The sequence below is a fragment of the Anarrhichthys ocellatus genome, unplaced genomic scaffold (genome assembly GCF_004355925.1).
Source record: "Anarrhichthys ocellatus isolate YVR2014 unplaced genomic scaffold, GSC_Weel_1.0 scaffold53, whole genome shotgun sequence".
Lineage (NCBI taxonomy): Eukaryota > Metazoa > Chordata > Actinopteri > Perciformes > Anarhichadidae > Anarrhichthys > Anarrhichthys ocellatus.
The window spans coordinates 1,494,905-1,522,788 of record NW_022280083.1 but is presented as its reverse complement, the minus strand read 5'-3'; the positions used below and the strand labels follow the sequence as shown (position 1 = coordinate 1,522,788).

The following is a 27,884-nucleotide window of genomic DNA, read 5'->3' as shown; positions in this document are numbered from 1 at the left end:
TGGTCTGTTTGACTCTAAATGGAGCATAATGTACTAAATGAACATCATGCTGTATTGAAGAAGACTTGAAACTAGAGATTGAGACCATAAACTCATGTTTACAATGTTTACTGAGGTAATAAATCAAGAGAGAAGTAGAGTCACTTTCTCATAGACTTCTATACAACCAGAGGAGTCGCCCCCTGCTGGTCAGTAGAGAGAATGCAGGTTTTAAGACACTTCCGCATCAGCTTCACTCGGCAGAACCCTAGGTTGTCGCCTGATTGTAACACACAGCTGCAACATTTCTCAGCAGCAGATTGTGGAGAACCTCAGCAGCTTTTCAGTATTACGGATTCTAGCTTTAATGCTAACACGCTACTACTACTGTACCACTATTAGCACTACATTGTACCTGTGCCTGTCAGATATATTAGCCAAAAGAATAGTAATGGTAACGTAACAAGTTGTTCAACTTGACAGTCAAAGGGCGAATTCTCCTATATCTGTTCATTTGTGTTGAGACGGCCAATCATAAGCTCATAAAGTAACCTGCTAATTGCAGCTACTGTTTCCAAGAACCTGAGGACCTCCCCCATGGCTGCCCGATGCAAGGTCCCCTGAACACCCATTTTGGCCATTAAGTTTTGGTTGTTAGGGCGTGCAAAAGAAGGACAATAATGGAAAGATGGAGCGGAAGGTCTCAGAAGTCCATGTCCCAACCAGACAGCTCATCAGGAGGACTGTCCTCATCTGGAGGGTAGATGTCAAAATAGCTGTGATCTGACGGTCCTGTAAGCTGGAAGAGAAGACGACAAAGGAGGAAAGGGTGAGATACTGATTTCTGAAGATGAATTACTAACAGTTGTGGAATCCAACAGTAGTGGAAGACCATTGCTGGAGAACATACTGTATATTCAAGATGTACATTTTTAAGCTCAATTCTTGCTCATTCTCGCTTGTCGCTATCAAGTGGCTAAAGGAGACGACTAAACGACACTACGCGGGATACTAGTCCGCCTTTACAGCCTTGTTGTGTGAACTCACGCTCATGTAACCGTGGTGTAGTTCCTTTGTAGCCTAACGTTAGCTGTTTACATCTGCCGATTGCATTCAAACTTCAAAAACAGTGTGCAAACAAACCATGCAAGTATCAACAGTATGCAGCATTAACTTTTGTTTGCAACAGAGCTTATTTTATGCAATAATCTAATATCCAATGGAAAAATCCCATTGGCTTTTTGTTGAGAGAAGCAGCACGATGATATCTTCCGGGTTGGCCTACAAAAATGTGTCATCCCTGTAGCACTTTATAGATTTGAATGGTTAAAATTCACATTGACATCATAGCTAATAATGAAAGTTACATCTCAATCTGTGCTTTTCTGTCATTATATTTGCTTTGTATTAGAACTCCTAGTTTAACAAGTCGGGATAAATATCCACACTTACTTCTCTTTTCAGAGGAGATGGTAAAGTCATCGCCTTCAGTCCGTCCCAGTTGAAGCCGTTGAACCACCTTCAGACACGTTGTGGAGCAAATAAAAACATGTACGTCAATAAATCTGAATCCGTTGAGAGACAAATGTTTGAAATCAAAGCTTAACTACTTCCCCTGATCAATTTGCCCCTCTGATGTTACAGTGATACTGAGGAACCTTTATGAACATTTGTCTGGAGCTTGACCCCTTATTCCTGGGGGGATACAGCCTACTTGGCTGAAGGGAGGCCAAGCCTGAAGTCAGCAACATTTCCCAAAAAATAACATTTTAACCTGCGAGCTGTAATTCATGACCCCACTGTATGTCCTCCTACGTCTCTTTCTTAGCCTTCATATTCTCTCAAAAAACAAGTGATGTAAAGAAAAACTGCATGAAACCCAATAATGTAATAAACCTTTTGAATATGTTTTGCATCCCACTGCTCTTGTACAGTGTGTTCAGTGATTATCTAATTGCTGAGGTCGTAAACCGCCGGCCCACATTCATAATGTTAAATTAGTGCTAATAGCTCGGCTAATCTTTCCACTGAACATCAGCAACAAAGTGAGTCGGTCCCTTCTTACCTGTGCTTCTTGATATCAGTTATTCCGTTTTTGAGGTTCCCCAGTCGCTCTGCGGGATTTCGCCTGTAAAACGGGAAATTACTATTTTGGTTGCTGACTGCTTTAACAGGTAATTAGTAATTATATGGGATTGTAGGATTTACTGGCTTCATCTTTGAACGTCGGTCTGCCTGTGTGATTTCGTACCTGCACAGCTTGCGTATGAGGTCCTCGGGTCTCTTCGTGACCTTCTTGGGAAAGTCCATTTTCTCGATTCCTTTCAAGATGAAAGTGTACGTCATCATCTGGTCACTCCCTGAGAACGGAGGACTGTGGAGTGGAGTAAAAAAAAAAAAGACTGAATTTTTTTGATTTAGCTGTTGGTCTGTCGGAGAGAAGCTTTTCAGCAGCACTCTGTTCAAGTCAGCAAACAATAATTACTGCAAATCAGGAAGGAGATTGAAGCGATAATCAGAGGAAGGATGATTATATGGTCCATTACGCCGACAGATGACTGACCTGCCGGTAAGGAGCTCAAACACCAGGATGCCCAGGGACCAGAAGTCCACACTGAAGTTGTGGCCTTTGTTGAGGATGATCTCAGGGGCCACGTACTCCGGTGTCCCGCAGAAGGTCCAGGTCTTTTGGCCACATCGGATCTTCTTGGCAAAACCAAAGTCAACCTGGGAGGGCAGGGTTGATCAGTTAACTTTTAGGTATTACCTTAATGAAATACCTTAAAGGATCCTTTGAGCCCTGTATTTTGACTGAGTAGCAATGTGATGCTTATTGACTTTCTTTAGATCTCACAAAACCCTCTGATGAGTACATTGTTTTAACTCCATCATTTTAGTACAATAAGTACTACAGTTACAAAGACAGGCAGTGAAATACATATTTGTGTTCCTGAGACATCATGAGAATGGGATGGACGTGTGTCTAATCATTTAATCCTTGATTCTCGGTGGAAGTTTGTGCCAAATTTAAAGAAATCTGCTGAAGGCGTTCCCGAGATATTAAGAGAATGGGATGGCCGTGAGTTCACGGTGTCCAGCTGGACGTTTGTGCCAAATCTGAATAAATCCCCCCACCCTCCCCTCCCAAGTTTTCCTGAGATATTACATTCACAAGAATGGGACGGACGAACCCGAAAAAATAATTTGCCTCAAGCAACTTCCGTCTTCGGGGCGGAGGCATAACAACTAGAAAGAGAACTTTTGAGCTTTGTGAAAGTAAAGCTGCAGACTTCCTTCATTTTAAATCACAAAGAACACGTTCTGCTGCTAGAAACACACTAGTCATCACTGGGGAATCATCCTGCCGGCTGTGGTGACAGTTATTTCATCTTTTTAATACGTCCAGTCGCTCACCAGTTTGATGTATCCCTCAGTATCCAGCATGAGATTCTCAGGCTTTAAGTCTCTGTAGAGGACACCTTTGCGATGGAGGTAATCGAAAGCCTCCGTGACGCAACCAACGCAGAATTTGGCGGTGGGCTCATCAAAACTCCCCCTTAAAGACGAGGAAGACAAATTTAAATTTTGTGCTGACAAAACGGGGTCAGACCCTATGCTGTCGAGGAGCCAGGAGAAGTGTTCTCATTACACAAATGCACCTGAACACAGTTACAGGCCGCCCTTTTTCTCTGATTTATGACTGCGATTCCAGGAGAAGTCCCTCATTAGATGGTAACCTAACAGTAATACAATTACTTTTCCGCAGTGAGCCAGAAATAAAATGGCAATGCTGTGGGGAAAAAGGATGGTGCTTTAGAGACGGCAAGTTTTGTTCGTTTTTTGCAAAAGTCAGCGTTCGGTCTCTCCTACCTGTCTCTGAGCAGACTCCAGATCTCTCCACCCAGACAGGCCTCCAGCAGCATGTACACATACTTGTTATCCTTAAATGTGCGATACAGTCTGGAGTCAAAGAAGCACAGACAAAGTTAAGCTTCAAAGATAAAGGTTTCATGCAAACAAACCAATGGCCATGCTGTTCTGTCAGTTAGGATCAACATTTGTCCTGTTAATATCGTAATATTACAACATAATACTGTTTTCCTGGTTGTAAAACATTCAGGGTGCAGGATTTTTCTCTAATCTCTTTTTAATTTAATTAGTGGAGAGCTTTTACATTAAATAATCACTTGCCTAAATAGTTTAACCAAGCTTTCATTTGGTTAAAAATGCTTGATTTCTTACTATTAAACTGATAACTACATATAAAAAAGCAGCAGAAAGATAACTAATTATGCAAAACAGACCATAAACAGTAAGCAGGTTGCTTACATGAATCAATGCAGCCCCAGTGGTCATTATTGCAATGCATTGAAAGACATTACTGCTCAAGTTATTGCTTCATTTGTGTACTAATGTGATTTTAATTGACCCTCGGGGTGATGTTTTCAGAGAAAAGCACCAATAGCAACCCGGGAGCATCTACAGATTCAACATCAGCAGAGCAGATGTTACCCTACATAGTCTTAAATCTTAGATCACATAACAATAATATGAAATATGAAGAGATAATAGGTTGAATAAATACGTGGAGTGTATGACGAGATGGGCCAAAAGGAGGAACGTTTCAGAAGGTGAAGAATGGCTTTAATATCTGGGTCTGTTCCACTGTGTACGGTGAAAGTGGATCATCGTAATCTCACAAAAGCCAAAGAAAAGCTACTGCTACAATACCTCACAGCAAATAACTACATTTTGGTAGCGGACATCTTGATATATCTTGCCATTCCACCCCGTCGAGAAGATGTAATCTGCTCGAGGCCTCAACTGTGATCTCATCAAAAACTAATAAGCGGCGCACTGTTTTCCCAGACTAATGGAGCAGTGCTTCATCACGCAGGATAAAAAATTGGAAATGGGTTTTGGAGGCCGAGCAGAGAGGACTGACTTGACAACGAATGGCGAGCGAGCCTCGGTGAGGATCTTCCTCTCCGAGTGGATGTGCTCCTCCTGCCTGTTGTCCACCACGTGCTTCTTCTTGATGACCTTTAGAGCGAAGGTGACGTCCTCGCCCTGCACCTTCACCTGCAGACGGACAGAACAGGGGCGGGATGTCACAAGATAGACCTCTCTTTTTTATCTTGTCACAGTTGTAACTAATAACATGAAAAGATAGCTTTGCAATGTCAAAGTTGTCTCTTCCTCCCCGGCTCAACGACACCAAAAGCCCAAACTGCATGACCGCAGCGCTGGAGCCAACCTCAGATTCACATTTGGAACGAGTTGTTTTTCACTCGGTGTTGTCAGGTTTTATGTCTTAACTTTATTCCGTTACAACATGAGGTGTGCAGGCAAGGTGAAGATAGAAAAAGAACTAAAGAGGGACCTAAGAGCTCTGGTTGTACTAACAACTGTAAATCTAATGTGTTTAACAAACTTCTACAGAAGCCTTGAGAGGCGAGGGAGACGCTCCACTACGGTCGCAGTAAACATGCGGTTAACGTTGTGAATTCAACAAAAACACTTTGTCTAAACGCTCAGGTTTAAGCGACGAAACCACTAAGTTGGGTTTAGGTAAAACATCATGGTTAGGCTTAAAATAACTACCTAAACTACATTTTGCCTCGCTATTTTTGTGTTTTTTAACGCTGTGTCCAACATTTTTAAAGATGTGACATGACTCATCCATCTTTGTGTTCTTTCACTTTTCATATTATTTACTGCAAAATGTCTTTCTTTTTTTTTCTTACAGAAGTTATCTTAAAAGAAAAATTAACATAAAAGTAAGTATTTCAATTTTTTCATTATTTTAATTGATTACCAGGATATTTTTATTTATTTATCGTTTTTCAAATTTGATTCATAGATGAAATGAATAATCAATGACAGCTCGTAGATTCAGGACTCACCAGTTCTACCCGTCCGAAGCCGCCGACGCCGAGAGTAGCGACGACCTCCAGGTGGTCGAAGGGCCTGGACGGAGGAAACGCCGACACCATGTCCTTCAGCTGGACGACGTCCGGCGACAGCGGCTGGCTCTGGTGACGCGACACCGACCTCCTGGAAGAAGACGGAGGAGGGACCTCATTTTAACCAACCAAAGATAAGTATGGATCTCCAAAGATCAGAACCCAGGTATGTTGTGTTTAAAGTTTTACTCTCATTTAAAAGTTTATTTTGATCAGTTTTTTTGCGCTTCTTTTCATTCACTTTTCCGGCCTGAGCAACATGGCACCGCACCCACCTGGCATGTCTCTTCTTGTCGTCACGATCGAGTGTTGCCACGTAGCCTTGGAGGTACTTCTGCAGCTCGTTGAAGGTGCCCACTGTCTGATTAAATGTCCTAAAACAACGACACACGTCAACAGTGCAATCACTGGAATGTCGGTTGTTCCCACTGAGATAAAGAACTGCATTTTACAAGAGGAAATCAGCAGCTGATAGATACCAAAACACCCCATTCCCTAAGGGAGATGTGATTATGTTGTCACATTAGACTGCACGTATCAGAACTGGCATTTTCAGATGAGATTCACACATTTGTCCCAAATGATTATGGAAGAAAGCTGACAGAGTGTTTGCATCATAATGATCATTTAGGCAACAAACCTTTCTGTGACAATCCTTAAGATTAAAAAAATTAAAAAAGCACAACATAACGTTGCCTGGCCCTCATAGTCTAAACACTTGTTTAGGTTCAGGCAACAAAACCACTTAGTTAGGTTTAGGAAAAACATCACGGTCGGGCTTAAAGTAACTACTTAAACTAAGTAAACAATAAATCAAAAGTACAGAAAACATGCAACTTCAGAAAAACTCACCAGCACTTTGGGACATGAACACGGGTCTCCTGGTTGAAAGTCGTGTGTTTGTTTCATCACATTTTCCCTGAGCATCTGGTGATCCATTATTTACTAAATCTGATCTGAATTGTTTTCTCTTGTGAACACGTGTTGTTGTAATACTCATTTTTGCCCCACGACGCTGAAGTGAACCTCTCTCACATGTTCTAAATAGGAATAAACATATTCATGTCATCTATTCATTTCTCCATGCACTCTAAACACAAGGTACATGCTTTAGGTCCGATTTACAACATGGGGCAGTGGTGCACTTTAGTCTGTTGTGGTCAAAATGTGTATTACAACAACAAACAGTAACACCTAAAATGATCCAAACAAATAGAGTCATCTGCCAAAACTTGTTTTTACCACCTGTTTTCCCAGATGATGAAAAGATGTAACAATGTAGCAAAACAATTTGAATGATGTTTTTTACCTGTTTCACAGATGAAGAACAAAATAATGAACTTAGAAAGATTATCATAGCAAAACCTTTTTCAGTCATAGACCCAGAAGAGAAACAAATGAGATCAGATTTAGAAGATTAATCACCAGAATGTTGTTATTTCTTAACTTTCCTTGTCAGGGCTTCCGTAACCTTTTGATACCAAGCAAACAATATTTTGTCGGTGTCCAGAAAACTACACTTCAAATGTCAGAATACTCACTCTCTGTCGATGACGAGGCACTCCACCCCGTTCTCATCGGCCATGATGTTCGCTGACCTGACATCATCACTGAAAGACAGACGCCAACATGTCTCACTGTTTTGATGAGGAATTTAGGATTCAGAGAGCACATCGTTTTTAATGTTTTGAGCAAGACAGTCACAGCTGGGAATATTTTAAACATTTAGTTTTCAAAAAGATCCATAAATCTACATTTAACAGAATTTAACAGTAATGATTGACAGGTTGAGAGGATTATAGCACATTTAAACGTAATGCGATCACATTATGTTAAAGGGGACATATCATGCTCTTTATAAGGTTCATACTTTTTTGGGTTTATACTAGAGTCATTTTCTCATAGACTTCTATACGATCAGACTTCTTTTTGTAACCAGAGGAGTCGCCCCCTGATGGCCATTAGAGAGAATGCAGGTTTTAAGACACTTCCGGATTGGCTTTCCTTTTCATAATCGGAGGTTTCCGCCTGGTTAGTTGCCCAAATGTCTGAGCACAAGCACTGAAAAAGAGAGGTTTTTTTATGATATGTGCCCTTTTATACAGTGGAGCACATTGCCTTGTTTTGCATATTTTAGAAAGGCTGCTTGTTCACCACAGGCCCTGCTGCTACATCTCATTATGTTCAATGTGGAAAGCAGGTACAATTGTTGTTCTTGGGGATCTGAATAAAGTGCCTCAGGATAGAAGGTGTCTTCAGTTGTTCAGGTTGTATTTTGTTATTTTAATGGGCAGTATAATTAAACATGGCTTAACATGGTTCGGCTATTAAAACAGTGTTTCCACCCCAGAATCGGGAGACAGTAGCAGATTAAAAACTGTCTGTTTTTACCTTATAAGGGCTTTCTCTCCAAAGTAGTCTCCCTTCTGCAGCGTGTTGATGGTCTGCGGCAGCTTGTGGGCCTCGGTGGTCTGGGTCACCTTCACCTGCACAACACAGTCAGCTGGATCTTTAATAAAGCACATTTCACTGCTTCACACTGACGTCTCCGGTTCACCCCGACAGCTTTTACAGGTGCTTTCAATTATTCTCCAAATATCTTTGCATGCATTGTAAAAAAAAAGAATCCTAAGAAATTAGAAGAATTGACATATTAAATTATAGTAATTGGAACATGATGGCTATGAGTGGTAGAGTGGCATTGATGTACTATATTTATTGTAAGAGGGTTTTAAATCAGCTGCCTTCTGTTTGTTCTGCTGTGTTTTTCTGCAGCGGTTTTCAACCAAAGTACTCCAGCAGCCTGGACGTTAAAAACTTCTCCTTCATTTGTGAGGCTTTAAAAACCAGTGGCCCACCCCGGTCGAGGTCAAACATCCCACTCGTGGCACCATCCTGCTGTAACAGCCGGGATGTGTTTTAGCTAAGTATCGCATTTGACCTCAGTGACCCTGCTTTTCCTGGTGGTAGGCGCTCTCAGAGTTTATTCTCTCCCTGGTCAGGGGGTACAAGGAGGAGGGGGGGGGGGGGGGGGGTACTAGAGCCATTTCCTGTATTAGCCCCCTTTTCTCCCAAACAACATGTGTTCCTCTCTGGTTTGGTTAGCTTAGCGCTGAGGAGCTGCTGTCTCGCATCGGCTCATAATGGCATTTTGAAAGTCCACTGTGGACGTCTCTGGCCCCTCTCCATCTCCGCTCGCTGCCCCGGTGTCAGGTTGCCGACTTATCAGACAGACGGGCGGGTGAGTCATACCCCCTGACTCACACCCACTTTGACCAACATATCGTTTTGTTGGAGTATTCGCCAGATTTATTATTTTGTGTGCATTTGAACTTGTCTTTTGGCCTTTATTTCAGACATGGAGTCAGTTATACAACGACGTCCATTAAAGTCTGACACACATCTTCTTAAAAAAACTCTGAAATTATCCAAAGCACTTGAGTCATTGAAGCAGGATTTTAAACCAGTGAATTGCAGATTGTATTTGCAGCTATATTCATTATCATATGCAGTTTTGTTTCCACTCTTTGACACCAAAGTGAAAGGACAGAGGAAGACAGCAGGAGCAGAACGGGCTCAAGCGTCCTGCAAGATTTTAGGAGGCTAACAGCATTTCTTTAGCCATCCAACACTCATGCTGACTGATGAAGAAAGCCTTTGCTGCCGCATCCTTATCAGTGCAATGAAGACGTCACACAGCATTGTCTAACCGAGACACTGCAGGATTTATTTTATTGTTGTAAGGACGGGATTAAGGCTTGTGTGTCCGGCCCTAATGAGTCTCATTGTTGAGTCTGAAAACGTCCCAGAAATCTCTGCAGCGCAGCCCAGCTGTAACATGTCATTATAACCAGTGGGAATAGGCAAAAACAAGTATTGGATGGTTTGCATGTTATGTTTTTGACTCTCCACATAGTAGAGCTTCCTTCCTGACTGCAGTTTTTTTTAATTTTCTCAATTGTACAAATATACTTTTACAGCCATACAAAGCTCTCGGGATGGAAATGTAGGTCCGACTGAAATACCTCCACAGCTATTGTATGTTTGCATGAAATTAACATTCACATTCCCTTCAGGATAAATTCTAATCACTTCGATGATCCCTTAACTTTTCCCTCGAGCGCCACCATCAGGTCAAAAATGTAACTTCTCAAACACTTTGTTTTGTGACCAAATACCTGCTAAATTATTAACACTTCCATCAGCGTCAGCTGTGCTTTGTGTTTGGTGCTTATAAGCAAACGTTAGCATGCTAACATGTTAAACAAAGATGGTATCATTTAGCTCAAAGCAACGTTGTTCCTGAGTACAGCCCACGGATGTATTTAAAGAACTGGATACAACACCTAATGATGGCAACTCTTTTATTTTTTTATCTCATTCCATTCTATAATATCCAATATATATATTTTCCCATATATTTCTGCAATACTGTTGGTTAAACTCTAACTTTTACACACAATCCTCTTTTCCATTCCATTCCAAGATGGCGCCCACTCAGTCCATTGAGAATTGTTTCCCATGTGCATATGCCAAACGTTTTTTTCTAACTTACAGGATTACTTAGTGAATATTCCCAGTACCGATCCTCCCGCACGAGTTCCACCTCGACTTTACATTGTGAAGACTTCACATATTTTTGTAATTGCTTTTTTTCGGCTCGAGGAAAGTTTTACAAAAATGAAACCTCCATGGATCAAAAGTTCATAGGAGTAAATTGAAGTCATAACTGACCTTGTTTGCAGTTCAACGTGTCCTGTCGACAGTTTTCCCGTCTTTTATAATACGAGTCTATGGTGAAAATGTGTTTTGGCTGCAAAGGGGATTTTTCTGTACAATACCGCGAGTGGCCACTGGGATAACAAACAAAATGAAATTTTCTCTTCGTGCAAACCTGGTCATTTTGTGTGTGTGTATTTTTGAGAGACAGATGACGTTTTACACTTAAGAGCGAGGACATTTTTATGGCCTTGTGTTTAGGATTAAAGTTAAAATTAGTCAACAATAAGAGTTGCAGTTTGAGCGTCCTGACGTAAACGATAAGCTGCATGATGTGCGTGTGTGTGTGTGTGTGTGTGTGTGTCTGTGTTACCTTCCCCTGTGCGATGATGTAGAAGGTGCTGCCCTCCTCTCCCTCCCGGATGACGTGCTCTCCCTTGTCATAGTATTCCTAATGGGAGAGAGAGGCGGGTGAGGAGGAAGGGGGGAGGGGGAGGGGAGGACAACAGTCAGAGTTGAAGCATTACATTGATTTTACCATTGAACCAGCTGGTCTGATTCCTGGTAGCCGGTGCCCTGAGGGATGAAAGCTGGAGTTCAGCCATCAATGATGGTTCGTCATTCGGAACTTCTCAGCCTGCTGATCAGGAGAGGATTTTGGGAGGCTCATGGGATTAATGAAACATGAAGCACAGGTCAATACAATATGTTGATTATGATGGTTTTAATGTCCGTCATGAGGGCCTTTCATGATCATCACTAAAGGACGATTTTGTGTTTGACATTGTGGTCTATGGTAGTATTAAATTAATTAAATTGAATGCATTAAATCCTGGCCAAGACTATTTCCTGCTTTATCACGTGATGCATTTTTCGTTGCGTATTCAGCATCGTTTAGCTACTTGAGTTATCCACTAATTGATTGAGTAATATAAGTTATAATACACAAACCTGAGGAGCGGCACAGAAGAGGGAAAGAACAAGCCAACACGCAAATTACAAAATATTATCACAATTAAAACATCAGTCAGTTGTTTATTTTAATAAGTTTTTGTTATCAGAATTATTCTTCCTGTACAGTCGTCTTCTGCTTCAGGGTTCAGATTACAGGGGTTTTAAAATTCAGACCATTTTGATATCAGGTTGCCATGTGCATGTAAAAAGAAATGTCACTGGTTATCTGCTCTCAACATGGTGCCACATGGTCGGGATTATTTTCCCCTTGTGAGTCTGTGTGTGAGTCATCGAGGTAAAATGTGGTCTTGAAACACCTACTGCAGCAGGAACTACCGCAGAGGAAGTTTTGAGTGTTTTATCAGGTGTGTGGACAGAGTTTTCACCAAGTGATAGTGTCACAACCAGGTGGTTGCTAAAGTTCCTTAAAGCTGCATTCTCTCTAGTGTCCACCAGGGGGCGACTCCTCTGGTTGTATAGACGTCTATGAGAAAATGACTCTACTTCTCTCTTGATTTATTACCTCAGTAAACATTGTAAACATGAGTTTATGGTCTCAATCTCTAGTTTCAAGTCTTCTTCAATACAGCATGATGTTCATTTAGTACATTATGGTCCATTTAGAGTCAAACAGACCATAAAGCAGGGGATGCTTTAGGGCGGGGCTACTTTGTAATTGACAGGTTGCTACCACGTGTTTTTGTCTTACTTTAATCCTTTCGTATTGTGTTTTTAGTTCATGAAGGTAACATTTTGGTCACCTAAAAAACATTTGGTTGAAGTGTCAGCAAATCAGACACAAGCAGCTCCTGTGTCCCTGTTATAAGCTCACAGACTCAGACTCAGTCGTTTACAGAAACACTCCAGTTGGTGCAGATCACACTCGAACACTCAAAGTCCGTCTCAATGTTTAGTTCAGCCTCACGAGCGTCGTAAAACTGAGTGACACTTTGAAATGTTCTTGAATCAAACGCTGGGGTACAGTGTGTTCTCTCTGTCTCCACTTCATGCTGTCCGTCAAAACCCAAACCTGACACACCAACCACAGCGCTGAAGCCATTCTGCTGAATCAGCGAGCTGCCGGATCGCCTTCCATTTTAAAGGGTTTGTTTTCCAGTGAAGATGGGGAAAGTGCCCAGAATGAAGGTGACCAGGATGAAATGTTCTCTGGGACCGGTGCCAAATTCCCTGCCAGCTGAGACAACTGTCCACAGCTGTAATCCATTTAACTACAGAGGACTTTGGCGAAAAAAGAGTGAACAAACAAATCAGGCCAACCGCGCGTTAACCCCCCCCCCGTGTTTACTGTCAAAACTCTTGACACAAGTGGCCTTTTTCCTTGAGCATCCCGAGCTTGTTTACGTCACGTTTTACGTTTCAGGAGAGCCTGGTTTAACACCCGTCTGTGGCAGTGGAGACAACATGCCAAGGTTTTGTTTATGAAGACTGTGCAGGGGGAGCGACACCGTTTGAATTGTATCTCTGGGTTTGCTTTACCAGCTTGAATCCTGAACCAAACATTTACCTTTTCAGGAAAAGAAAGAGGACATTTTCACTAAAAAGCTTAGAAAGTGTGTACCCTGACCACCCCCCCCCCAGCAATCCCGTACATCAACTTGCTCTGGACTTGGTTTGCTCATGTGAGTGTTGGACAAACACACTCATGCTCAGCTGTGTGTGCTTTGGGTTTTGGCTGCAGTCGTCCTATTTTTGGCGACTGTCAATCGACCAGTCACAGCACATATTCCACCGTCCCTCTCTCTGCTGCCCGGGGGACGGAAACACCAAAGACCAGAGGAAGGACTAAACCTATTTTAAGGACCACCGCAGTCTTCAGCAGCCCCCAGGTGGGCTGGTTGTCCTGTACCGCCCCTTAAAAGCATCTTGCTGCCTTCAAGGAGCTGTTGAAATATCAGTCATGACGTGAGCACACATGAATGATTTAAAAACGGTGACAGTTGTTGCTTTCTGTCATCTCCATTCACAGAGAAGTGATATGTACGTATGGACAAAGAGTTAGTTTTAAAGTTACAATATTCCATTTATGGCCCAACTTGTGTTCGTGAAATGTGGATTAATCAGTGCAGGGAAATATTTGCAAGGGCCTTAGCTAACTACAGTAGCTTGCTAACACATAGCTAACATAGCTCGCTAACAGCTAACTTCATCATCATCCATCATAATTTCAGTTATCAAATGCACCCCTGGTAGACATTGAGTGCTATAAATAATCCTGAGGTTTTTTAGCTACAGACACTTTGTTAGTGTTTCACCCCTTGGTTGCGTGTTTTCGCCTCTTGATTGGCCAGTTTTTTACGGTAGCTCTGTCTCAATGTATTGTCAAAACATGTTTCGCATTTGTGTACATTTGTGTAGGCTTCACATTTTTTTCAAAATTTCAAAGCGGGAACTAAAGAGCAAGCTAAGATTGCATCACAGGAAAAAAAGGAAGAAGCTATTAAGCATCCTAAGTTAGCGCATTAGCTTAGCTGAGCTTCCACATTCAGGAGCATGAGTGAATGAAAATAAATGTTATTTTCATTTCTATCTTAATGTTAATGTCTTTCAACAGAGCTCCTTGTTTTCAATAGAAGCTTTCCAGTTTGAATCCCAATCAGCAGATCAGACTTAAAAACCTGACAAGAGAATCCTTAAAACTAGGTACCTCCCCCCATCCACACACACACACACACACAATGACACACAATACAGGCAAAAACACACCAAATTCCATTCCCCCACTGTTTGACAAGAAGCTTCAATATTATCTGGCAGATTCTCAACGAACATCTGCACCACTATTGGGTTACCCCCCCCCCCCCCCCCCGAAAGGCAACAGAATCAGCTCCATCAGAAATGACTGAATAAGGAAATTCTCCCATAGTAGTGGAAAGTAGTGAGACGACCAACGATTTGCAAAGGAACGTCCTTGAAGTTTTCGTTGCGAAAAGACGCTGAGAGAGGCAGTTATTGACCCGATGCTGACAAGCTCCGCTCCGTTTTCTCTTTCACAGTTGAAATACGACGCTTACGGAGGAGAACGTGTTTCAAACACACACACACACACATACAGACACACACACACACACACACATTCACTTTTGCCACACTTTGTATGTTCTCACACCAAAAGCCTGTCACTCGCACATCTTTAAGAAATCACTCGTCCCCCATTTTGAATAAACACTTTCTGGGGCCTTGGTCAAATAATTATGGCAACAATATACACCGCCCCGACGATGACAGGAATAATATCGGCTCTGTTCATCAACAAGGTAATTTGTGAAGTCTCGCCGACTGGAGGTAGAAGGAATACGCTGACACGCAGTAATGGTATATGGCCAAATGGTAATGATATTTTGACAGCAGCTATCTGCCATGCCGGGGCTCCCATGAGCTGCCAGAGGGGGGGGGGGGGGGGTTACTATACTGAGGCAACACAATGAAAAGTTAAATTGGCCCCACCAGCAGAATTATAGATAGATTGACAGAATAACTTACCACCTCGAGGCAGTCCACTATTTTGCTTAGCTTGTCCTCCGGTAGATAAGCCAAGAGTGAAACACTGACAGAAGAAACAAAACACAGGTGATGAGCATTCATTTCTGTGTGTACGTTATAATATAAATGACTGTGCACATGATGCCAGGGAGCTGGAATGTGGAACCATATTTCATGTGTCACGGTAATCAAGTGATGCATCTGGACAATAACCTAACACGATCTAGACTTGATGGTCTGAGGTGGTGGAGACCATCCAAACCTGACTAAACCCGACTAAACCAGTAGAGTAAATATTGAACTCATCAGCTGGACACAAACAAAACTACAATCCCATGTTGCTCTGTTTCTGCTAGATGTAACTGATTGCTAACAAACTAACCATAACAACTTGATAACCAGTGGTGCATCGAGGATCCGCAGTTATGAAAGTTTTTTTTGGTTTTTTTTTTCGAATATTTCTGCCCCCTAGTGGTCCAAAAGTGCTTCACGCTGCTTTAAATGTAGGTATCTTTTTGCTGTGATGAGAATCGATGGACAAAAAATGTATATATATACATATATATATATATATATATATATATATATATATTTGTCCAAAATTAACTAGCCACTTAAAGACCTCATTTTGTTACTCTGCCCAAAAGCAGCCACAGAACCCGATTACTTGAGGTATGTGTTTTTGTTTGTTTTGGGGCTAATTTGTCAGGAATCAGGAATTTGACTTCTACTATTTAACAATAAGTTATATCAGATAGATTTCTACAGTGATTAACTGACAAAGTGACTTGTTGACTAACTGAACCCAACATAACTAGTATTTGACTACTAGATGATGGTCATTATGTACCCTTACCATCAGGTAGTTTGATGTTAGATGTTTAGAAACCATATTTCCTTCATGTCTTCTAAAAGATATTAGATTTCCAGACATTAGATATCATGTATCATACATGACATGCCCTCACCTCAATCTTGTTGTACGTTATCACTTACAAGAAGCATCACCAGTCAGGTGACACTGCTCTCATTGGCTACAGACTGGGACTAACCTTCGGAGGAAGTTGCGGTACTGTTCGTGTCGCGTCTCGGCCGTCCTCCTCATGATGTTCTGAAACACCTCCCGGTCCAAAGCCCACGTCCTCACTTTGTTCACCGCTGTAGGAACAACATCACGTCCATCACAAAACTGCAGGGACGTGGTCCAGGTTCTGACCCCTCAAAGAAAAACTGGTTAACCTACGGACCCCTGATTAGTAAAAACGAAATGAACCGCAGCTCTTCTCAATAACACAGTGCTTTGTAAACTTTGTAGACTGATGATTCACAACTAAAATGACATTTGCTTTTCCTCTCCCTTCTCTTTTGTCCCATTTTCTAGTTAAATTAAGGCCCTCTATCACCACCAAGAAATAACGTATTGTTTTATTTTGTCAGATGGACAAAGGAGGCGAGAAAAACACTGTAATCTTTCCTCGATCTCGGCGTTGAGTCACGTCAAAGCTACAGAGACTCTGAGACAGACTTGTGTTGGTACAAAGGAGGAAGTAGCTGTGAAAGTTTGACATGAACTGGTAGCAAAGAAAGAGTTGCCCTTAATCCACTTCTCACTCAGAGAGACTCGTCAAACTGTCACGTTTTTCCCAGTTCACCCTGAATATTGAGGTCAACTCGGTGGTCCCTCCCCCCAAAGGGCCACCAGTCAATTACCCAGTTAAATATACAAACCCGGACAAAGAGCACTCACATACTACATGGTATGCACTTTCCAAACGCCAAGGAGGTGAAAACCAATCAGAATGCAAAGCTGTGGATATCACGCAAAGCCTTTGTCAACACACCCAATGCCAACGCTTGTTTATTTGGGTGTAGTGACCTGATCTGATCCTCCGGCTCTCACTATCAGCTGATTCCTTGGATGAAGCTCAGATGAAGTGTCAGATTGCATTCAGGAGTCGGGAGTGCGTTGGGGGAGGGGGGAGGCGTATAAGAGAATATCATGTTAACGGGTGCTGGACGACAGGATGGGAAACTACGTTTTCATTGATCACAGCGGCTGGTAACATAAAAACGGTACTTTTACCCTCAGGCACAGTTACAGTTCCGCACATGGTAGCTATTGTTCCTTAGCCTCATGTGAGAAATCTAAATAATCTACATAACCACAAATATGCATTTTGTTCTACTCCATTTCCATTTTGTCAGTAAGTTATTATATTTATTCCATATTTTCATTTACTTTTTCAATGTTTTGCTCGCTGTTTTCTTTCAAAAAGGAGCCACTGGTGCAGCAACTAGGACGAGAACCCCTCACTGGCTTCCCACCGACAATTAAAGCTAATTGTTTTCACGTCAGAGTCTGTTTGATAATGAACTACTGTGCTGTCCAGCTTTTATTTTGAGTTGTTTGCAAAGGGTTATGGGAAGCCCTGACATTTTTTAACAGTTATCCACAACTTAAAGTTATAATAGTTCAACAGTGTTTAGCCTAGCTTAGCATAAATATTGAAAAGCAGGGGAAAGCAGCTAGCCTGCTTTTGTCCAGAGTTAAAACAATTCACACATCATATTTATTTACACACAGATATGTAAAATTAATTATTTGTGTTTTTTAGAGGAAGTTATGTCAGTATTTCCTGACAATCAACAGATTATCCGTCCAGGAAGTCACTGCTCCTGCTTTTTGTCCCGTGTTGGGGTTCTTGGCAGTCTTCTTCTCTTAAGGAGGATACGTTCCTGTGTGGAGGGCCTAACTTCATGGAGCAAAGGTTTTAATTGGGAGATCTATGACTTCATGTGAACATACCGTCCGAGAAGGGAGAGGCAACCGCAGACGACATAACGGGGAATCAAACATTTGTTGTACGTTACTTTTGATCACGACTGTCACAAAGTCAGTCTGCCCGTCGTCATCCGTCACGGACACGCTGACCGACCGCTCATCTGAGGAACAGCTTCAGCGTGATGCATGAAATGTAAAAGTGTAACGTGGATCAGGACACCTGGAGTCCTGAGGTAGTGTCGGTCTTTACCTCGCACCGACGCAGTCCGCGTGCAGTTGTACAGGATGGCTAGTTCTCCAAACGTGGTCCACACCGTTATCGACGCCAGCAGTTTGTTCTGTTGAAACACGTCCAGCTTCCCATCTGCAAATATGAAACAAGGACAATCAATAGTGATTTTAAACCCACATTTAGGACACAGGAAGACAGACACGCGCTACAGAATCTGATGACGTTATAATTTCATTCAATTCAAAATTCTTCTTTCATTTTACCAGCTGGTGTATGTGAATAGAGCCTGTAACAATACAGTATACTGTATACAGTATACAGAATACAGTATACAGTATACTGTATACTGTATACAGTATACAGTATACAGTACATACAGACCTGCAGGTTGCATTTTTGCTACATTTCCTGAGATTTTACAACTTTACGACTCTTTCCAAATGTATTCTGGGATGTATTACAAATAATAATAATAATAATAATAATTCCTCTCGGGGCCTTCTTTCCCAAAATGCATGCCATTGGCTTTAAAATAAATAAAAATACATCCACTAAATTTGTTAACAAAACACACCCTCGTCCCTTCCTCCTGTCCTGCTTCCTACCATCCCTCCTGTCAGCTCAACATGAGACATAGCAGATATTTCTAGGCTGTTGGTCCGTCAGTGACCCTGAAATTAAATCATTTGCTGCATGAATTATGACTCAAATGAAAGACCTCATTAATGAGATTACAATCACCGGCTCCTGACGTATGTGTTATTATTTCACCAGCGTCATTAGTGAATAATCATTATTCCTCTTAATACTTTATTAATTATTCAGATCATAGAAGCTGTGCTGGGTTCTGGAGGTGAACGATGTCGCATTGTTTCAGATTCTCTTTTGTGATTTGTCTTGAAAAGTCTTCCTTTTTTAAAACAAGCAACATGTGATTTATGACTTCTAAGGAATATGTTTGGATCATGTTCAAACATAATCCGATCGTCTGTCTACTGCAGCGACCGACCTGCTGCATTTCTTCCTGTGCAAGGTGAGAAATCTCTTTCACACCAGACAGCAGAACAAATACGAGGACATTTTGTCTGTGAATGGCTAATTTCACCACCAACCACACTGGCAGACGACCAGTCATTGTTTAGAGACACTGAGTCGTCCAGTTACGTTGAGAGAGTTGCCAGTTTGGGACGTACCAGTTTAGTGTAGATGAAAAGGTTAGCCGTAAACGTCAACTACAAAACAACCAACCAAACATTCAATTCATATGTTAAAGTATTTAATCAAGTGGGTAAATGAATGAGGAGGTTAATAAATAGGTGAAAAACAACATGTAAATGTATAGAAACCAGTAACATGTACTTCATACGTGCCTAAATGAATACATTAGTGTCCAAAATGAACTTTTTTGCTCTCCTGCGAAGAGTTGATAAACCAGAGGAATTCATACATCTGCCAAGAATACTTTTCACAGGCCCGAATAATTATAGTGTGTAATTTTCAAAGAATAACATTAGGCTATTTTTTTAATCTGGTGCAGAGGTTTAGGTGCTATACATCTGCGTAGAGCAGTGGAGACCAATCAAAGAGCGTGCTTGATGCAGAGCTGCTGTTGCTCTTTGATTTGATTGGCTTGTGGTCAGAGAGGCTGTACGGTAGCCAGTGAAGGCAAAGGTTTGAGAACATGCAAAGACCAAAATAGTCATAAATCCATGTGAAAAAGCCACGTGCCGGTGCGGCAGGTGACTCGTGTTTCCCTGCCAGATTCAGATTTCTTTTGTATTTAATTTCAGACCCTCTAATTGTGCAGTCAGCACTATTTCTACTCAATAATTGGTCACTTAAAATGTAGTCAAATGTAAGATAATACACAGATTGGGAAGGCTACACATGGAAAAAGAGACGAAATGTTCAGAATGTTCTCTCTTTTCTTTGATGGATTGTTTGGAACAAAATGCCTGTTTTTAAGAATCCGTCACGTTAACTTCAGATTTAGGCTCCAAAACTCAACACATGCTGCAACAAAACACTGCAAAACAGCAAAAGGACAAACTTCTTTTTCAACACAGCGCATCAAATCATCACCGGCAATCATTTAGAAGTGACGAAGTAATTTAAGCCGTTTATGTAGTTCTGCATATCTGGCTTTTTTTAAATGTACATCAGGAGACAGAGTTTCATCCGTCAGACTCTCAGAAACATTCTCCCTCATTAGTGTGGATGAAAGGATTGTGTGACCACATTTACACACATACATCGCAGCTTCCTTTCCTTCTCTCTTTGCTTTGTTTAGCAAACGCCAGGTGACCACCACGGTGCTTCTCCTCACTTCAGACTGACTGTGGAAGCAAAAGGTTTGTATCTCTGCTTTTTTCCACACAGTGAATGAAACCAACGCGACAGAAACAGATTTCTCTTCTTTGGAAACAAGATTGAGAAGATTGCGAGGCGGCTCTCAGAGGGATGATCGGCACTCACGCGTCTGCACTTGTGTTAAATGTGTTTGCCAGCGATGTTTGTTCTGTGTGATTGTTGTGTGACGTTAAAAGCCAAATGTAAAACTGTAAAATGTGTTTCTACACGATGTTCCTGTTTTGAGCCTTTGGAAGAGAAGACTCCACCCTCTAATTAACACTCAATGATCACCTGCTGAGGTTCCTCATTGCACATGCTGCTGCTGCTTCATATTGGTCGCTATATGTCATGTGATGTTTGTAATCGTAGGCCACTACAGGAAGTGGACAGACAGAGTGGATTTTCCAGAGAGGAGGAGGAGGAAGAAGAAGAAGATGAAACGGGAGTGGACGTACCTGCCAGGACAAACAGATGGTTCCCAGGCTCTCCCTGCTTGATGACGTACTCTCCCTGCAGGTAGGTGCGCTCGTACATGCACTCCACCATGTCTTTGATCTGCTGCAGCTCCAGCCTCTTCAGGTACTGGTTCTTGTTCAGGGCGTCCGTCAGCAGCTTCTTCACGCTGTCAGAGACGACAGCAACAACAGAGGAGGAGTCAGACACGTGAGCTCTGCTTTGAATGTTGCCTTTTGTCTGTCACGCACTTCAGATTTGATTTTGTCAGTGAGGAGCGACAGAGAGAGGAAATAAATGAAGATCTTTGGCAGTTTAAAACTCAGCATGTTGCAGGTGGAGGTGGAAGCCACTAAATCTATTTAATCAAGTACTGTATGTAAGTGCAGTTTAGAGGCACTGGAGCTCATTTCAAATGCAGTTACTTGTTGTTTTGCAGATTTAGATTTTGCATTCAATATGAGAGAAACTAAATATTAATATCAACTTGCTGTCTTTCTTTACTTCCTTCCTTCTAGAGGCAAATCAATTAGTCGATTAATCGATTAGTGAAATGATAAAATCAATCAGCATCTATTTTCCTCATCAGTAATGTGAAAACGCTCCAAAAAAGTACTTGTTTTCCAGCTTTTTCAACTTGTTTATATTTGTCCTGTTCTAGTTTTCTAGTATTGAATCTTTGGGTTTTGGATCGCTGCTCGACCACAACAAGCATACAGATACATCAACTTGTACTTTGGAGAACTGCGATGGACATTTTTCACTATTTTTTTTAAATTATATTTTAGATCACATGATCAATCAATTAGTCAAGAAACACTTCCTGTCCTGTTCTCCCGCCGCTATGTGCTGCGTTCCTGAAGCCCACTGAGCCACCAGGACGCCCACATCCACGTTACTCACCACGTCTTTTAGTCTGCGTGATAAATATTTTGTCTCCTGTGAAAGGATGACTATTTTGCCGCCTCTGGGCTCCTTCGGACAATGAATCAAGTAAAACAGCGAAAACATAAACTCATCATGCGCTGTCAAAGTTCACCGTTGTGCATTTTAACAGCTGCGGCAAGAGGCCGCGCGAAAGAAGACATCACTTCCTTCGGGGGAGTTGTAAACCAAAAAAAGGTTAAGATTCACGGTTGAATGCAAACTATAGATCATGAGAGCCGGTGGCTGCTCTGAGAGGTGAGCGGTGCAGGAGGTGGGTGGTCTGTTTATCCGCCTTATCGTGTGTAATAAATTATCCCTTTGGGCTTCATAAAACCAGAGCAGTTGACAACCGGTCCTTTATTTTTCAACCCACATCCTCTCCTCCCACCTAGCTGTCATTACTCCGCTCAGTGTCTGCAGCGTGTTACATTGTCACTCACAGAAGACGGGTTTTCTGTTTTTCAAAGGGCCAGTCTGCACGAGGGTACCAGCCTGCCTCATTTACATTGGTCTTGGTTGTATAATGCATGCTGGGCTTATTAGCGCCGCATGCTTTAAACATGAGGCTCAGGTCGAGACGGGGAGGCTCTGCGTGCTCTCATTTATTCATTGCAGGGCGCCGTATTCATGTTGTTCGATATGAAGGACGCTGTGACAAAAGGCAATTTGAATTTCATGTTGTACAATCTAACACGACTTGCTGCTCTCATGAAATAACCTTTTGTGTTGTTTGTTGTGAGCGGTTGCCAAAGCAAAAACCCAGGTGTGGGAGGAGTTTGGGGAGACGATGGAGAAGGAATTTCAGTTGGCCTCAACGAAATTCTGGCAAACTGAAAGGGACAGGTGGATGTGTTCAGCAGGGGAGGAGAACTGGGGAAGCAGATGCTCAAAGTGTCTTAAAGCTCTTCTGGTTCTGGAAGTAGAGGGGATGCTTTAAGGCGGGCTTACTGTGATTGACAGGTCGCTGCTGCTACCAGAGACGTATACGGCGTCTCTACGTCACTCCTCCTCAGTCCAAATATGGGAACTTCTGTTCATTGGTTGCAAAAAGCCAAGATGGCGACGGCAAACTTGCCGAAACTCGAGGCTTCAAAGCAGCCGTCCACCAACCGATGACGTCACAATGCCACTTATTTACAGTCTACGATCTGTACATATCTAAAGTGTAAAAGTTGCATTTAACCGTTTTACAGCACGTTGTGATTCAGATTCGATGATTTTTTTTCGGCCTCGACCAGTAAAACCTTGGAATCACCGCTGGTTGCCTGGCAACTGCTGAGCCAATAAGGAGACGGATGTGAGAAGTATCAAGTACAGAGTATCTCAAACTGTACTGTCCAATTTACCGGTTTTGTCTGTCAACTCTTCTCTTCTCCAGCATATCATGATTTTATCCTCCACATGTTTCCAGCTGTTTAACCCTAATCAGAGTCACGTCTGCAGTTCTTATGATTTCTTTGTATTACGTATATCAATTAGTCATTTCACCTAAAAACATCATACATATACAAAACAACCTTACAGACATTTATGTTTTATAAAAACAATATTTACTCTGAATAGAAAAAGATTTATGAGAAAAATGAATGAATCCAAGATTGTCGTTAATGTTTGGAGCGCATGGTACACTGGAGGAGAGCTGTGTGGTGCATTTAATTCTTTTAACGTTTTTTTAGAGAAGGACAGGACCATGAAGTCTTCTGCTGGATGTCTGAGCATCCAGCACACAGTAGATGACAGATCAGTTAACGTCCTTAATGTGCTCGTTTTGAGGCTCGAACCCTGACCGTCCCCACAAGGCTGCATTTTGAGATCAACTTACTTCCATAATTTGATCTACTTCCTGTCGGGGTGGGACATAGCGTAACACAGGCATATAAATTAATGAAATAACAGCTTGGAGAACGGTAATTGTTGTTTTGTTAATGGGACAGGTGGAGCTCCTGTTTCATTGTAAAGGAATGTTGATTTATGCCTCTTTATCCTGTTTTAGGTAAGAAATTATAGAAGAAATGGCAGCATGTTCATTTTTGCAATGAACTATAAACAGAGCTTTGTTAAGTTTAATAACATTTCTTCAAAAGTAAAGATTTTTCTTTTTATTTCATACAGATGGCAACTAAAGAGTGAAGCTGATGCAGAAGTGTCTTAAAACTGGTATTCTCTACTGTCCACCAGGGGGCGACTCCTCTGGTTGTATAGAAGTCTATGAGAAAATGACTCTACTTCTCTCTTGATTTATTACCTCAGTAAACATTGTAAACATGAGTTTATGGTCTCAATCTCTAGTTTCAAGTCTTCTTCAATACAGCATGATGTTCATTTAGTACATTATGGTCCATTTAGAGTCAAACAGACCATAAAGCAGGGGATGCTTTAGGGCGGGGCTACTGTGATGTACAGGCCTCTACCAGAGACGTATGCGGTGTCTCTACGTCACTCCTCCTCATTCTAAATATGGGAACTTCCGTTCATTGGTTGCAAAAAAAAACATGGCGCCAAACTCGAGGCTTCCAAACCTCAGTCCACAAACCAACGGGGGACGTCACAATGACTACGTCCACTCCTTTTATATACAATTTATGGTTTCATAAAAATATTACGCCTTTTTCATGAGATTGTTGAATATCTTCTTCCAACACTGTGGGCTTTACCGCGCTGCTGTAACAACCTCCACTCTTCTGGTTTCAAGCTTCCTCCGAGGTTGTGAAACATGGCTGCTGTGGATTTGCTCCCATTCAGCCACAAGAGCATTAGTGAGGTCCAACACCGACTGGCATTCCAGTTCAACCCAAAAGGTGTTGGATGGGGTCAACCATTTCTTTACGGAAATGGACCGTTTGTGCGCCGGGGGTGGGGGGGGCGTTGTCACAGGAAACAAACAAACTGTTGCTACAAAGTTAGAAGCACAATGTCTAAAGATGTCTCTTTATTGGGTCTTGAGAGTCCAAACTATAGAGGAGGATGGGCGTCAACATACATTTGGCCTTTTTTATTTATTTATTTTTAACCAGTAAATGATTCAAATTGAAACTACGTGACTAAACGCATTCATTCTGGACATAAAGTCGATAATATTCTATTTTTCTTCAGCAGAAAAAAGCAGCTGAAAAATGTTGGACTGAACACTGAATGTTGTTTTTACAACAAGTTTCTTCCTCGTCATCGCACTGAAATCTCTGCTTGTTGCCCACCTTCCGTCTACCACCCACTCCTGCTGCTTCCATTTCCAACACTCCTCCACCAGGCTGGACTGGACCTGAGGGTGTCATCAACCTTTCTGTCTGTCTGGCCTCGTTATCATCCTCCTCTTTGCAGTTTTTTTTTTTTTGAACCCTCCTGAACTCAAACATCTCACCTCGCATCCTTGGACACCCGGGCCTTCTCGAAGGAGAACTTCGGCAGGCCGCTGGAGTCGTAGGTCCTGGACGTGGGTTCGGCCGACACCCCGGATTTGGCCCCTTTCCTCCTATTGATGCTTCCCTTGATGCGAACGCTCAGGTTTGGGCTGTTCTTGCTGCTGGCTTTGATGGAAGGGGTCCTGGAGGACACCGAGGCCCCGCTCTGGCTCTTCATCACGTCCTGCAGCTTGTTGAGCTGGACGCACTTGTCCTGCAGCTCCTCGCTCAGCTCGGCCAGAGATCGCGTCTGTTTGGCCAGCTGCTCCTGGAGACCTTTGATCTGCTGCTCTTTGGCACAAAGCTCCTCGTCCTTCCGCTTGCCCTCCCGCTCCAGCTCGTCCACCCGGGCCCTCAGGGAGTCCAGGGACAAGTTTTTGAACCCGGGATCTTTGTGGGCTCGGCTGTTGGAGGCGGCAGCGGAGCCGTCCGTGTGTTTGTAACGCTTTGATTTAATCGAACCGTTCCCCATCTTGTCACCTGAGGAGAAAAAAGAGATCCAAAGTCAATACTTGCTGAAATGATTGAAGAGTGCATCAAAGTCTGGAAGACCATTTCAGCCACTGAGAGGAAAGTAATAAAGATCCTGTAAGTCATCATGAGATACTATCTCATGATGACTTACAGGATCTATTATGAGATACTATCTCATAATTATTTAATAGTCAGTCATAATTATGAGATTGTAAGTCATAATTAAGAGATAGTAAGTCATTATAATGAATTACAGGATCTCTATTTTTTCCCCACAGTGGAGGAAATGGGCTTCCATAGAGAGGTGAACGGTGACATTTAGCATGGAAAGGTCTGTTTGAGGAAGCTGGGAGTGCAGGATTCAAACAAAAGAGCTGATGCTGTGAGGAGAGAAACCTGGAGAAAGAGCAAATCCGTATATAATGGTCAATAAGTGTGTCTTCTCCATTTATTATTCAGGAGGCAGGAAGTATTGCATTACATCAACAGTCACTCCCCATCGGCTCACACACTGGCAGTCAAACAGAGGCTGTTAAAATGAAAAATAATCTAAATGATAACAATTTTAATTGCATTTAAAGGGATCTTATTGAGCGTGTCTCTGTCCACATATTGAGAGTGTATCCGGGGGGGAATGTCCGAGAACAATCCTGTTTTTGTTGTGTGACTGCCGCCCACTCACACACATACAGTAGACTTCATTCATCACATTCCTGCTGCGATACACTGAGTGGATTTCAGATGTTCTCAAACAATGTTCTGACAATCAAAATTATGCTGACGTCAGTTTAGAAAAGAAAATTGCTTCCGAAATTCATCTTGTTTTATTATTTTTTCCCGTTTTGTTTTAAAGCTTCAACTCTTACATTAAACAAATGTCCAGCATCCTATTCACTGACGTTGCCCACGATAATAGTACTCCCCATCCTAACCTTTGCATTGTTCATTGCATGCCATTTAAAAACTATTTCGGTTAAGTTTACGAATTAAAACATCTGCTGACGGGATCGTGCACCTGCAACTTCCGCCGCCTCGTCCTTCTTCTGCACAGATAAATGAGTCCGTGTTCATCTCAGAGATCTCACCTGCTTTTAGTTCTCAGCTTCAAACGGGAAAGGACGACGATGTACAGGAAGAAACGATGTGTCCGCACATCCGAGCATCAGCAGAGAGACGGTCCATCTACTCAAACACTGGTCGCATCCTCTCCTCCTCCCTCTATCTCCCCCTCCCTCTCTCTATCTCTCTCGCGCGCTCTCTTTCCTCCTGTAGGCTGTGCGGGTTCTCGCGTGCGCGCTCCAAGCGGTGTTTGGGCAGGTCAGGTGTGAGCGACGTAGACTCCCGTTTCATTAAGAATGATGTATTTATGTAACTCGACATCGTTGTATTCATTGCCTACTAATAAGACTGAATGCGTGTAAAGTCAACTTTAAACATTTTGGCCAAAAAAAAGAAACAACTTAAAATATATATATTTTTAATTAATTAACCAGGAAAACCTCCGTGGAGATTATACATTGTTAAAAATATGAATCCGGGCCAGGCAGTAATGACAACAATGAGAAACGACATAAAACAGATAACACAAAAATATACCACAACATCAGCATTAAACTGAAATAAACAATCCTTTAATTAATAGGAATTTCAACAATGTAAAGGATTGTATTCTTAACGCAACCTAAAGGCCACCTTTAAACAACTCAAGAGCTGTCTGTGCTAACCATCAATAACAAGGACCGATCCCAAACAATAATTATACAATAATAACAATATTTTTTATGTTAAGAAAAAAACACAGCAGGTAATTCAACATAAACAAACATGCAGGATTCATAGCTGGCCTATAAGTTTGTCATCTCAATAGGAATGTAAATAAATGAATAAATATCAATATCTTGCATCAGAGAGATTCCTTTTAAGTGAGGGTCCGTACCTTTTTAAAAAAAAAAGAAGAAACAAAACATTTCTTATAAATGAAACATTCAATTCACAAGCAACTAAACACAAGCTTGTCTTCAAGTCAATGCTCTCAATATCTTTGCTGCTACAGCTTTACTTATGGTGGCTAACGTTAGCTAACGGTGGCTAACGTTAGCTAACGGTGGCTAACGTTAGCTAATGGTGGCTAACGTTAGCTAATGGTG

The 27,884-nt window shown here is 42.0% G+C and overlaps 1 protein-coding gene across 1 annotated transcript; it reads right to left on the bottom strand.

The window, feature by feature from the left end:
- Positions 1–174: 174 nt before the first annotated feature.
- On the bottom strand, positions 175–26,993 carry prkg2 (protein kinase cGMP-dependent 2). Its single transcript, XM_031870547.1, has 19 exons — positions 26,823–26,993; positions 25,224–25,743; positions 20,941–21,107; positions 18,152–18,265; positions 16,172–16,277; positions 15,120–15,183; positions 11,038–11,115; positions 8,337–8,431; positions 7,487–7,555; positions 6,221–6,319; positions 5,886–6,036; positions 4,925–5,061; positions 3,850–3,939; positions 3,394–3,535; positions 2,543–2,706; positions 2,231–2,353; positions 2,045–2,107; positions 1,432–1,498; positions 175–778 (listed from the first exon to the last, which is right to left on the bottom strand). The coding sequence occupies exons 2-19, from the start codon at positions 25,733–25,735 to the stop codon at positions 683–685; spliced, it is 2,337 nt and encodes a 778-aa protein (XP_031726407.1). The 5' UTR covers positions 25,736–25,743; positions 26,823–26,993; the 3' UTR covers positions 175–682.
- Positions 26,994–27,884: the final 891 nt, after the last annotated feature.

Excerpts from the sequence above, each read along its gene's own strand:
- prkg2 (XM_031870547.1), bottom strand. The coding sequence starts at position 25,735 with ATGGGGAACGGTTCGATTAAATCAAAGCGTTACAAACACACGGACGGC. Across the intron at positions 16,278-18,151 it reads GCGGACTGCGTCGGTGCGAG|CGGTGAACAAAGTGAGGACG; the intron begins GTAAAGACCGAC and ends TTGTTCCTACAG. Across the intron at positions 3,536-3,849 it reads TGGAGTCTGCTCAGAGACAG|GGGGAGTTTTGATGAGCCCA; the intron begins GTAGGAGAGACC and ends CTCGTCTTTAAG.